This window comes from Diceros bicornis, chromosome 6 (assembly GCF_020826845.1).
Source record: "Diceros bicornis minor isolate mBicDic1 chromosome 6, mDicBic1.mat.cur, whole genome shotgun sequence".
In the NCBI taxonomy this organism is placed as follows: Eukaryota; Metazoa; Chordata; class Mammalia; order Perissodactyla; family Rhinocerotidae; genus Diceros; species Diceros bicornis.
This window is the reverse complement of record NC_080745.1, coordinates 57,716,777-57,730,803: the sequence shown is the minus strand read 5'-3', so window position 1 is coordinate 57,730,803 and position 14,027 is coordinate 57,716,777. Positions and strand designations below refer to the sequence as shown.

The 14,027-nt window shown below is 35.4% G+C and overlaps 1 protein-coding gene across 2 annotated transcripts in view; it reads right to left on the bottom strand.

Moving 5' to 3' along the window:
- The window catches only part of TNKS2 (tankyrase 2), a 60,337-nt gene that overhangs the window by 35,345 nt on the left and 10,965 nt on the right, over positions 1-14,027 (bottom strand). For both annotated transcript variants that reach the window (XM_058543527.1, XM_058543526.1), the window contains exons 2-9: positions 12,272-12,496; positions 10,021-10,116; positions 8,291-8,327; positions 8,058-8,133; positions 7,590-7,684; positions 5,590-5,656; positions 2,644-2,830; positions 1,456-1,577 (exon numbers count right to left, since the gene is read on the bottom strand). In XM_058543527.1, the coding sequence (XP_058399510.1) occupies positions 1,456-1,577; positions 2,644-2,830; positions 5,590-5,656; positions 7,590-7,684; positions 8,058-8,133; positions 8,291-8,327; positions 10,021-10,116; positions 12,272-12,496 (905 nt within the window). The remainder of the gene's footprint in view (positions 1-1,455; positions 1,578-2,643; positions 2,831-5,589; positions 5,657-7,589; positions 7,685-8,057; positions 8,134-8,290; positions 8,328-10,020; positions 10,117-12,271; positions 12,497-14,027) is intronic.

The window sequence follows — 14,027 nt, the reverse complement described above, 5'->3', positions numbered from 1 at the left end:
CCTGGTGCAGGGCCTGTAATCTCTGGAACTTGGAAGACACTGCTCCTGCAACACAACTATCCACCAATACTTAACTCCTAGTATGTTTTAAGGTTAATAACAAAAATAAGTCATTTAATAGCAGAATATTTAGGGGAAAACAACATGTAGTATTAGCTTTTCAGACCAGAAAATTTTCCATGTCAGATTTTCCAAGTTTCTCTGTTTCTCTGCTGTTATGATTTTAATTTTGAACTAGGATTTCTTATTAGTCTGCAGCTTTGCTACCTTTTTACAAGTTAAGTAGCAGAAAGGTCTAAAATGCTTTATAGATAGGTTTCTATATAAACTTCACAGAATTGACATCATGGCATAAGGAAGAAAATTAACCATACAAGACATTGGGTAAGCAAGGCTACTATAAGAGTTAAATCTTCTCCTAAACACATTAATTTACTTCGGGTCATCTTCCCTCACCCAAAGCACATTCTGCAATTCATACAACAGGACTTACTCTGTTCCTTTTAAATTTCTACTTCTCAGGTACCTCTGATTATACCATTCCCTTCCCTATCTTCCATCACTTATCCCTATTGGCTCCCATTCTTTTCTGACTGCTTTTCCATAAACTGTCTGATTTTCATCTACTTTGTTATAGCTCCACAGAGTCCTCATTACCTTTATCACGGAGATAGCCTCTACTCACACAGATACTTTATTCACACAGTATAGAGGGTATACACGTAGACTTTAGATCTAATTTTGGAAAAAATTACAATACTGGAAGGAAAACCAAGTGGTTTTTATCTTGAAGGCAGATTTTTTTTTTCATTACTTTCAGTAGGTTCCAAATTTTCAATCATAAACATTTATAATTTTCTTAATAAAAAAAAGCAAATGGGGCCGGCCCCGTGGCTTAGCAGTTAAGCGCGTGCGCTCTGCTGCTGGCGGCCCGGGTTCGGATCCCGGGCGCGCACCGACGCACTGCTTCTCCGGCCATGCTGAGGCCACGTCCCACATACAGCAACTAGAAGGATGTGCAGCTATGACATACAACTATCTACTGGGGCTTTGGGGGAAAAAATAAATAAATAAAATAAATAAAAAAAAAAGTTAATGTTAAATGGGGCACACCTCAAAAAAAAAAAAAAGCAAATGATATGTACCATTTCTGATAATAAAAGTTACATATAAAATATACCAGTAAATAAAATTTTTTCCTGGAAGGATACTCAAATGAATAATAATATTGCCTTTTGGGAGGTGAGATTATTTATTTTTCTATATTGCTTGAAATTTTTTTATGTATGTGCAGGCCTTAATTTCTAAAAAACACAAATTTTTAAAACAATGCTATTACTGTATCCTGTATCATCAAAAGTAGGACATTTATTAGTTTAGCATGTTTTTGTATTTTTGTATTTTGTATTAGTTTAGCAGTTATTAAATTTTAAAAACTTAAATCTGAAACATTACCAATGCTGTTTCATGTGTTTGAGGATGCTTAAAATTCACCATTTCCAGAGAGAGATGTTTTTTGATTCGTGTAACATCAGCTTCCCGTGCAGCTTGCAGCAATGAGTGGCCTTTAAATTCATCTAAATGAAGAAAAAGCATTTAAATCTTCATGAGAATTATCAAATTGATGGGACTTACCTAGTAAAAGACACTTAATACCATCTACCAAAATAGCCAAACAGAAGCTCTAAAGATATTCTCCAAATATAACCTCTGAAAAGGGAGACAGTGGTACTCCAGTTCCCCTCAGTTATGACCCAATTCATCCCCAAGTGTATACACAGATTGAGCCCATGGCCAACTCAAGGTCTATTTTGGTCTGGAGGTATCTGGAGTGCTGTAATATATTCCCAGACCAGAGAGTTCTAAGAATTTTCCAAGGCACAGAACTTTTCTCTGTAAAGAAATAAAACAAAGGGCGATCACAATCCCTACACTAACATTATGGCAGTAGCAGATGGTTTTGCTCACACATCAGAGAACTGGGGACTAGACAGCTTGGATATTTCCTAGAGTAACCTACTGATGAAAAAATGAAAGAGGGTATTTTCTCAAGATCCCTCTTTTATTCATCAGACTTGTGAAACCACCCATTATCCTTTATTATTCCAGAATAATACAAGTTTGATATAAGTTTCCTATTTATGCATAGTAATACTGTATCTGAACCAGGTGGCTATTTCTCATTGTATCTACTTCAGTTATAGAAAGAAAACCATGGAACTGCCCAGATATCAAAAAATATTAGATGGAAAGATCTGGGGACTATGTTTACAAGATAGCAATCCTACAAATAATACTTTGACCTCACAGCAGATTAAGTAGAAAGTCATATCAAAGATAGGAACAAAACTCAAATTCTTTCTTTTCAAAAGCATACCATCTATAAGACTAACACATAAAAAGCATTTAATTTGACTTGAAAAAACAAATACAAATATTATTTTCTTTTCATAGCATCTTAAAAGCAGAAGGAGTGGAAACTTCTAAATGATTAAATACGCTAGTCTGAACAACAACAGATACCCGTGGCTAAGGAACATATTCCATTATTTAAAAATTCCTCAAAAACTAACAAGAAAGAAAAAATTTTTAGTTTATTGATATCATAATATCCTAGCTGAACATTCATCATTTTATACTCACATGCTAATCTTTCTTTTAACTGTGGCGTGGGAGCCAAGTCTATGGCACTTTTATTGTGACAATTCAGCAGTGTTGGATCTGCACCATAACTTAGGAGAAGAGAACACACTTCAACCCTGTTCTTAGAAGCTGCCTCATGAAGAGGAGTGAATTGCCACAAGTCCATTGCATTTACGCAGGCACCATGCTGGGGGGAGGGGGGATAAAATATATGTTTAGTGTTCAATTTTTAACAGAATTTAGAATTATTAGTACTTTGAAATTTAACATTATAAAAGCTTAAACAAGTTATGTTCCCAAAGTTCACTTTATAAACTAATTACTATTTTAGAAAGAGAATACATTTTTTCCCCATGGAAAAACAGTAGCTAGCTGCTACATCTACCCACAAGGGCCTATTTAACTCTATTATTGTTAAAAACAGTAAAGAATGAAGATTTATATTTAACTTGCATCTTTTCCAAGAACTAATTTTTTCCTTTTTTGAGGCATAATTTACATATGGTAAAATGTACAGCTCTTAAGTGTATAGTTTGATGAGTTTTGACAAATGCATATATCTGTAATACCATCACCTAATTCCAGATACAGGGCACTTTCATTATCCCAGAATGTTCTTTCATGCTCCTTTTGTAGACAACTCCTGCCCCCATTCTGACTGTAAGCACCATGTATTACATTTACCTGTTCTTGAATTTCATAAAAATGAAATAACACAGGATGTACTTTTGTGTCTAGCTTCTTTCACACACCATGTTTCTGAGATTCATTCATGTTGTATCAATAGTTCGTTTTTATTGCTGAGTAGCATTCCATTATGCAGATATACCATAATTTACTTATCCATCATCCTATTGATGGGCATTTGGACTGTTTCTAGTTTTTGACTATTAAGAATAAGCTGTTATGAACATTTCATATACAAGTCTCTTTATGAACACATGCTCTCATTTCTCTTGGATGTATCACTAGGAGTAGAACTGCAGGGTCATATGGTTGATATGTGCTTATTTTGATATGTGCTCAGTTTTTATCAGAAACTGCCAAACAGTTTTCTAAAGTGGCTGTATTATTTTTGCATAGCCATCAGCAATGTTTGAGTCCCAATGCTCCACACACTTGCTAATACTTAGTATTGTCAGTCTTCTCAATTTTAGCCATTTCCAAGTACTGGAGTTGGATGGACCACAGAAGTCACTCTAGTTCAATCTCTCACCAAACAAAATCTCTTTCATAGCATTCTTGCAGAAGGCAACCCAGCTACTTACTCTTTTGGTACTTTCAATAATGGGAAACTAATTCTCAACTAACAAGGCTTTTTATAACTACTAGATAATTCCTGTGGTTAGGAAGTTCTCTTCTATATTAAGTTAAATACGTGCTTTAAACTTTGACCTATTAGTCTTCTTAGCAGCAAAAGAAATCAATATTCTTCTTTGCAATATTTGAAGGCAGCTCTTACGTTTTCCTTTTCCAGTCTAAACACCTTCAGCTCCTTCACTCATCCTTCTTAGCAGACGGTTTCTAGACTTTCTATCACCCTAGTGGTCCTCAACTAAACATACTTCAGTTTAAAAAATTCATTTAAAAAATATTGAGAACTTAGAATAACAGCAGATTATCAATGTGGTTCGACTGTGAAAGTACAGTGCATCCATTATTACATTTGCTCTTGACACTATACTTCTGCTACTGGCATAAAATTATGTTAGCTTTTCAAGCAGTCACATTCCAATTTGTACAGTGTCCTGGTCAGGAAAAGCAGTCACTGAATGTTTGCTGTTAAATGCCAGCTTCTGCTAGCCAGACTCTTTGGCAAGGGTTGCCAACTAACTCAGTGTTGCCCAGGACCTCAGCCTGTATTCCCTGTCCCTTTCTACATGCTGTCTCCTGACTCTCCTGAACTTGTCTACTCTGCTAATGCCTGCACTCTCATCTCAGCTAAGCTCCTCTATATGTATGACCTCTAGTCAGCCTCCCATTCTTATTTAGTGAACACTAGGTCTTAGGAAAACACCATTTGGTTGTCTGTAAGTCCCAATGCAATCCGTGTGATGTTTCACTCTCATCCACAATAGCATTCCACATGTTCTGTTGAATTGAAGATTCAGTTTTACAATAAGCAAAAGCACTACTGCTATAAATGTATAACACTGCAGCCACATTATAAAGTTAAAAAGGCTTACGGGCTACTCAAGAGTATCTAATCATTATTATAAAGTTGTTTCTGTGGGAAAATGTATTCTGTGGTAGCACATGCCCAAAAGGAAGCACAGAGATTAACAGAAACAAATGTCCTCTTTCCCTTACCTAACAGCTGCTCACAGAACGAGAAAAAGCATTAAAGGAGCAGAATGGGTACTGAGTAAGAGAAGTCTAAAGAATGTGGTCAAATACATATGTACAGACTGGGGACAAAAGGAAATGGGTGTGGGTAACATCCCTGGATCCACTCTCAAGGAGAATATATATCTTCTGTTCTCATCCAATAGGGAGCAAATTAAGTTTCTTGACAGCCCTGGGAACCTGCGTCTTAAACAACAGCCACACAGCATACTGGAAGGGAAGCTTACCAAGTGAGCCTGTTTTGACCCATAGTACAACTAAGCAAGTCTTGCAAATGTAACTGGTGGTTTTCATGATATACAGTTCACTAAAAATTACCTGCTGATATTTTCAACAGTTTTGAAACTTCACCTTTAGCCATAAATTACAGAATCACTTAATCTTCTATTGGCAAGATGGTAGTGCTACTTTATATTTAAAATCTTAGGTATCTCAGAAATCGCAGAGAAGTCAGATGCTGACCTATAAATCATCTACATTTTATAATGATTATAAATACTCCTTCTATATCCACCAAGCACTAAAAACACATAGAAAACAGATATACTATGTATTTCAAGTAATTTTATATAATTATAAGAAAAGTACAAGAGAACTAACCTTGACCAGAAGTTCAGTTACTTCATAATGACCATAAGAACAGGCATTGTGTAAGGGTACCAGATCACTAAAATACGAAAGTGGGGGGGAAAGCCTGTGTTATTAGATTCCCTATGCTTAGTTTACTTAATTTAAATTTACACTTAGATTTAAATACCAAATGGTTTCTGTGACCTAATAAAAATGTATAAAACTTAATAACATCCATTTGAACACTAAGTCCTAACAATTCTAATTCCCAAGTCTCTTTCAAATCCATCTTTTTTTTCCAACTGCCATTGCCATTGCCTCAGTTTGGGCCTTTATTATTTCTCCCTGTACTATTAAAATAGCCCCCACTTCAATTTATCTTCCAAGCTGTAGCCAGATTCTTCTAAAAGTTAAATCTGATGTGGTTACTCCTTGTTTTAATGTCCTTCATTGGTTCTTCCTTGCTTTTAAAAGACGGATCCAACTGCTTAGCCTGGCATACAATGATCTGACCCTCTCTAGCCTTGTCCTCCAATAATATGCTAAATGACTTGCAGTTCCCAGAATACACATACTGTCCCCTGGGTGTAGGACAGATTTCCCTTCCTCCTGGCTTACTTCTAACACGTCTTCCAAACTCAGACCTCAAACACTAGCTCTTCTTTTAAACTTTTTTTTTTGAGATTCCGTAAGGTAAACTGCTATATTCCTTAATAAACTAAAACCCAATTCCTTCATGATGGCATTGGAGGAGCAATTTTCTATATAGGAAGGTACAGTGGAACCTCAAAACCTTGACTCATATCTTTAGGCTGCTCCTCCATGGGATCATTCACTAATTAATTACCAAAGACACCATCATGATGGCCTCTGGTGAGTGATGGCCGCCCATGGCTTAGTCTTTAGTTCTGTGTCCTCTCTTTAAAGGCTCATGGCTTTCCTCACCATTTTTGATTATATGATTTCCTACTTAACTAACACCAATTTCATTCCCACCTATCTATTAGCTACCTCCACATGAGTTTCCATCATTATCTCATAAAACCAAGAGTTCTAAAACTGAACTCAAAGTTTTCCCTCAAAATAATTTTCCCTCCTGGATTTCAGTAAGTGTATCATTAGCTCTCATTCATTTAGCTTCAAAATTTGAAATGTAGTAATCTTATCCCTCTCTTTCTCATCACATGCAGATAGTCAACAAATCTTACTCATTCTCACACTGTAATATCTCTTGCATCTGTGTCTTCTTTTCTATTTCCTCTGCCACCACTATTATAGAGCCTCAATATGCCTGAACCCCTACAATGCTCACTTTCCCAACTGTTGTTTTTTCCTCTAGTCTCCCTCTCCAATCTACCTTACACATTGCTGCCAGAATGTGCCTTCTAAAACTCCTCTTGTAGAAGGATCATGCCTCTTGCTTAAGATCCTTAAATGGCTGTTGTGGCTCACAGAACCAAGTTTAAATTCCTTAGGCTAGAATAGTCCTCTAAAAGCTGGTTCTTACCTATTTCTCCAATCCTAACCTTCATTTCTCCCCTATGTGAATCATCTGCTTCAGCCAAGCTGGCCTAGTCATTGTTTCTTAAATATGCTGTAATATCTGCTTTAGCACCTCCTCTCACACCAATTCTCTTGCACAGAGTGATGTTTCCTAAACTCTCTGCTTTCTTGAACTGAGTCCAGATCAAGTACCACCTCCTCCTGAAGGATATCCCCACCACTACTGCCATCACTGAGCTCCCTCCTGGGAACTCCTGTAGTATTATCCCTCTCTATTTATCACCTCATACTTAGTTGGGAACTTGTATTGCCAGGTATCTTTCCATGCCACCTAATGTGTAGTGTAAGCCCTCTGAGTGGTGGCCTTAAGGTTTTATAATTCCGTGTCCTCAGAGCAATCTGCATATTGTAAAAGCTGATGAATGTTTACACTGTTTAGTAAAAAATGTGATTTTTATAAGGTTAGAGGTTATTATAAGGACAGTGATATGTAAGAAACCCTCATTTTTGTTCAAATACTTACTTACCCTTTATCTTTAGCATGGACATCAGCTCCATGTTGCAATAACAATTGTACAATCTTTACTCTGTTGTATCCTGCTGCTAAATGCAATGGAGTTGACTGAAATATTAATCAGACAAATCAATGAAATTCAAATAATGGCTTAAAAAAAGGGTGAAAAGGTAAAAATCCAAATATAAAACCAGAAATCCAGAAAGAAACTTTATAACTTCATTGTCTACATAGGTATCAATTTGGTTTCACAAAATCCAACATATACACCGAAGACATAGTATAAAAGTTTGTAAGTTCATTATTGCAAATGGGAAGCAAACAACTAAATGTTATCAATAAAGTTTTTTTTACTAAGTTTAATACAAATTACTGCTTAAAAGAAAATATCAGCACTCCCATCAAATGTTTTAATTTATAGTAAGATAAACACATTTTCATGCTACCAGATAACACAAACTTAGTTGCAAAAGAAAAGTACCTTTCTGCCATCACTTGCATGGCAGTTGACATTTAATGGTGTAAGTAGAGCCATCATTTTTTCCTCATTGCCACTCCTAGCACACAAAAAATGTATTAGCAATTTATATTCTTTATCAGATCCTATATGGAGACATGCATGTGAGCATTAAAAAAAATTCTCCTTTAAAGTTCGCTTATCGTTAAAAAAAAGGTGAAGTATTCATGGTACATATTTATAACACTAGTACACACCTGGCACTTTCCAAGAGTTCATCTTTCTTATATTCACCTATAAGTTAGAAAAAAAAAAAGGGCAGAAATTTAAAAAATTTAATTACAAAAGTAATGACAGTTTTATGCATAAAGATACTCACTGAATTATATTTAAAGTAGAAAAATCTGGAAATTTATTTCCAGTAAGTGGAAAATGGTTAATCAACAGAATATTGTGCAGTTTAAAAATATTTATATGATGAACATGGGATACCTTTGTTATGAAAGCAAAAAAAAAATAATACAGTGTTATATAATGCAGTGAAACTACAAATATATGAAAACAATATGCATACAAAAAGAAAAGCCAAGAAGGAAATATACCAAAATTTTAACAAAGTCTATCTTAGGTGGTAGGTTATAGATGAGCTTTTCCTTTTTCACTCCTCAAATTTCCTAAAACCAGTATGTTATTTGTGTAACAGACAAAATGCATCCATAACTTCAATTCAAAAGCAAAACAAAACAAGCAAAATCCAACACACCAACATTACAGAAATGACAAAAGATAATCTATACCATTACCAACTGAACATAATCATTAACATTTTTATGAATCTAGAAGATTTTTCAACACTAAAATTGTTTTTATGATACTTCAAATATATACAAATAAAAACAGGATTAAACACACTCTTTATGCCTATAGCTTTTATATTTACAAATGAACACAAACAAAACTTTAAAATCAATACAATTTAAATTAACATAATTTAACATAACTGATAGTGTTTATTGACTTGCTGAAACAAAATCCAAACTGCTGCCCACAACATGAATTGTGTACTAAACGCTAGTCCAAGGCTTCTTTTGAGCCTCAAGATTTCTAAAAAAGATAAAAGCAGGGAATAGCATGGAATAGTGAAGGAGGAAATAAACACTGATAGTTACAATAATAAACCACTCTTCTAGAACCCTGTTAAATTTTCTCAGTAATACCAGAAGAAATATCACAAAGTTCAAGCACAAAAGCTCACGCAGAACCCCTCAGACTCTTGGCTATTAGATTAGACATAATTCTAATGGTGATCACACAGTAGATAAGAATCCAGAAAATAACATGGCAGAGGGTTGCTTAAAAGGAAACACTTTGATGAGAGTGAAAACATGTGAAGTAGCTACTACCACTCAAAAAAGCTTAACAGTCTAAAATGAACCTACAGACTACAGCTTTATACACCTTAATAGATTCCAAGGACATGACCATGTGACAGTAGAGCACAATAACTGCCACTCCTCAGGGTACTGAAATTGGGGTGCCCAGAATCCCCTATTTAGAAAAGCAAGAGATTGGTTAAAGCTTTCTGAAAGGGTTTCATTAAAAACAAAAAAGAAGAAAAAAGATTAAAATACATTTTTAAAAAAAGAATAGTATACAATAGTATATAAATGTAAGTTATCTGGAAAATTCAGGAATATTTTTAAAATATCCTGAAAACATGATAGTAACACACAATTATCTATCACCCCTGCTCCCAGTAAGGCAGGAATCACAAATTTAAACACCAATTTAAAGAGAACAAAAAAGTTTTACCTTTCTTAGACAAGAATCAAATACTAACTGTCCAGAGGTAGAAAAGAATAAGCAACTGAACTGACACTACTTTAAAAATCTAGTTAAGGTCATTAACCACAGGAAGGCAACTATCTACCAGGCAAGTTCATTCTTTATACTCTTCCTGGAATACCCAAAGAGTACACAGACTTACCAGTCAGCACAGCCTTGGCAGACGGGTCTGCTAAATCCAGTGCTGTCCTTCCATCTGTATTTCGGATGGTTGGCTCAGCTCCATGCTGTAAAAGCACTGCAAATAGCAACACTACCTTTCAAAATGATAATCATGACAATTTGATTTTAGTAAATCATTTTCTCAAAAATTCTGGTCCAGAAGTCTCAAAGTTATTTAAAGACCTTTCATATCCTGAGAGTATGGTAAATTTTATATCTTAAAGATAAAAATATATAAAATATTCCATTATTTAATGTATTAGACACATTAAATAAATGTCCCCTAAGCTCAATGTCAGATTTTCCTTTGCTGACAAGTGACTAGGGATAGATACGAGTGTATAATAAAATAAAAGGCAAGTTTGCTTGAAAGCTCATTTTCTCATTCCAAATGAACACTGCATATGTTAGAAAGATTGTTCTATTATAACAGAAATGAAATTTCTACAGCCATAGATAGCCTAGGAATCTGCGGGATTAAAAAATAAAAAAAAAACCACACAGACAAATTCTTTAAAAAAACAAAAGAAAAATACTCTCTGTAGGGTAACAACCCCAAATCAAAACTGCTACATTACAACCCAAAGCACATAAAAAGAGAAGACTTATGCTATACTCTGTATTATTTGTTGTATGAAGATATTCCAGCATACTCTATAAATAAGGAGCTGGGGAAAGACAGGCAAATACAAGCAGAAAGGGAAGCCCAGTCTCTGTTCTGCGATAGGGTTAATATTCATTCCACTCTACTCCTATCTATAAAGTGCTGTCCAACAGAAATAAAATGTGAGCCACATAAGTAATTCAAAATTTTCTAGTAGGCACATTAAAAAAATAAGAAGAAACAGGTTAAACTAATTTTAACACATTTTATTTAACCCAATATAACCAAAATATTCTTATTTCAATATTCACATTTATATTATAATCAGTATAAAACTGAGATTTTGCATTCCTTTTTTACGCACCAAGTCTTTGAAATGTCATGTATTTTCCCCTTACAGCACATCTCAATTCAGACTAACCGCATTACAAGTCCTCAGCTATCATATTGGACAGTGCAGATCTATGACTATATTTGGAAAACTCTACATTTTTAAAGCTAATTATTTATATGTCTGAGACTCAGGTACCAGAAAAGGATTATGAGCAGAGGGCAATAGCAATTTAAGATAAAATACAGGAAAGGAGAATCAGGCAGAGGTTACTAGGTAATCCATTTCATATCTTTATAAATTACCTAATTTAAACTAAGCTGGTGTCTTTGGTATAAATAATGATTTGGGTTTTGGGGTAAGAGGAGAGCAAGTCCAGCACAGAGCCCCTGGACTTTTCCTAGTGCACAGAACTGGTTTTCTGTCTGTCTCAGGGATTCCAACTGTCCCTGTTTTGCATCAGGAAATACAGTTAAGGTAGCAGAGTCCAAAATTCCTTACGCTGTTAGGCTCAGAAAAGTCAATACCAGGTTAATGAAAACTCTCAAATAAGCAGCCTTCTCACATATAATTTTCTGTTAGTGATCAACCAGTCAGGCAAATCCTATCTCATTTGTTTGAAGTATTCTAAATGACTGATCATTTTTCCTTTAAATGCTTCTTTACTTACCCTGCCATTTTTATTCTCCTACAACCCTGGTTCATGCCCTCATTATTTCTCATCCTGGTTATTCCACCGCTTCCTAGCTAGTCTCCCTGATGCCATCCACTCTACCCAGCCCCCTACCAGATCACTCTTTCTAAAACATACTATCATACCAGTGTTCTCCTCCTTAAAAGTCTTCAATGATTCCACACTACTTACATAACAATATCAAGTCCCTAAATCTGGAATTCACAGCTCTTTATAAAGAAGTCCCTAACTACCTTTTCCATCTTTCTCCCACTACTTTCTGGAAAGACTCTGGGAAGGAATGATTTCCTTCCAGTAGCCAAGTCACTACACTCTTTATCCTCTAACACTCCTTGCTCACTTCCACCATGCCTTTATCTGGTTCTTTGTTTGCCTTATCTCCCAAGAGACTCCAAACTTTTAGAGAACAGGAATTTTGTACTCTATTCTCTAAACAATTTACGCTCAGTGCCATACACAAAAAAACACTCAGTGATTAGTGGGTTAGATTAAATCATAAAGTGTTCTTAAAAAGTTAAATTCAGCCTCGCAGAATTTCAATTTAGATTCAGAATAGTTACAACCTATTTCACGAAAATTCTAGAAAGTAAATACAGTCTTACCAATACAAACATCAATCTTTCCTTTAATTGCAGCTTCATGGAGAGGAGTATAATTCCAATTATCACGAGCATTTGGGTCTGCACCATGTCGCAAAAGGAGATTGACTACTTCAGCATGACCAAAAGAGCATGCGTTATGAAGAGGAATAAGCCCCCCATCATCACGTGCCTGGACATTTGCACCATTCTGAAGCAAATATTCAACTACATCTTTTCGCCCAAAACCTAGAAAAACACAAATTATCCACATTTACATTCTCCAAAGAAAATACATCAAATTAGAATACATAAGTACAAGCCATGCTAAAATGTTTTGGATAGAAGATAATAACCAAGTCAACAATTCAAGAATTTATTGATGAAAAGGTGGTTTGAAATACATCACTAACTAATCTTAATGAGAAAGCCAAGGGTCTCTCCAATGCCTTAGGTAGTACTAACTTCAGAGAGACGTTATGCAGGTGACTGCAAGCCCAAAGTTCAAACGTTTCCCACTCTACAACAGCATTTCTAATTGCAAATACAGAGTATTTAATGTGTGTACATTTTCAGATGTTGAAAGTATATGATTCTTGTTAGAATCCCTTTCCCACATCTGTCTCCTAAAATGTTTCTACTAAACTGGGAGACTATGAGATAGCAACAAAAAAAGATCTGCTTATAGTTTACATTTGTCTATGTAGTGAAGACAGAGGCAATCCTAGGCAAAAGTGCGAAATTAGGTGTCTTTAAAGGAGCCCCTACTTTGCCATTTGCACAACACAAGCAAATTCCTTCTAGGTAGGAGACCTCCTTTAGAAATCCATGTCCCACAGTTCTCCTGCAATTGCCCTCATATCAAACAAAACAAAAAAAGGCTGACAACTCATTTATACTGGTTTACAGATTTAGTACCAATGAATTTCAATCTCTTACCATTTTCAAATAACAGCACAAAATCTTTTTACAGTTAATTGTGAAATGAAAACGATTTCAGGCATATGTTAAAGTAGATGGGGAGGTATATATGTGTGTGTTGGGAGAGAGAGAAAGGACCTTTTCACTCATCTGAAATTTTACCAGAATATTTTTAAAACCACCAAGTCTGAATGTAGTCCTTCTAAAAAGACCAGAGTGGGAGTGGAATGAGAAAGCAACGGTACAATGTTTCCAAGGTGTGTGCCTGGGGCTGGCCTGGCTGAAGCTAATGGAAGAGTTACATGGTTGAAGAGATTAACTGGATTCTTTATTAGTTTGTTTTGTTTTAATATCGCTAGGCTCTAGGCACCAAGATGAGTCTCTATCTTTGATTCTCTCTATTCTCAAAGAGCTTACAATTTAAGATGTGTAGAAACAATAAGAACCAATAATTTCAATACAATGTAATTGTCACAGTAGAGGTATATATAAAATACTACTAGAGCTCAAAGAAAGGAATACTTAAATTAGGGGAAAGCAGAGAATAGAAAGGACTATCCCAGAGGAGACTCCAGCAAAAACATCTGAGCTGAAGGCTTACAGAAAAGTTAAGGAATCATTAGAGAAATGAGGAGTGAAGAGGTGGGAAGGAAGGAGCTGAGCAAGAGAAAAGTATTGCAGTCCAAGCAGAAGAAACAAAATGTACACAGGCAAGGAAGCATGCAACAGCAAATCATTCGTAATAGCCAGGACACAGAATGCCCAAGTAGGCAGATGTCAGATGACGAAGAACCTTATATGTCATGCTAAGGTGGCATTTGGACTTTGTCCTATAAACTAGTGTTCTTCAACTGCTTTC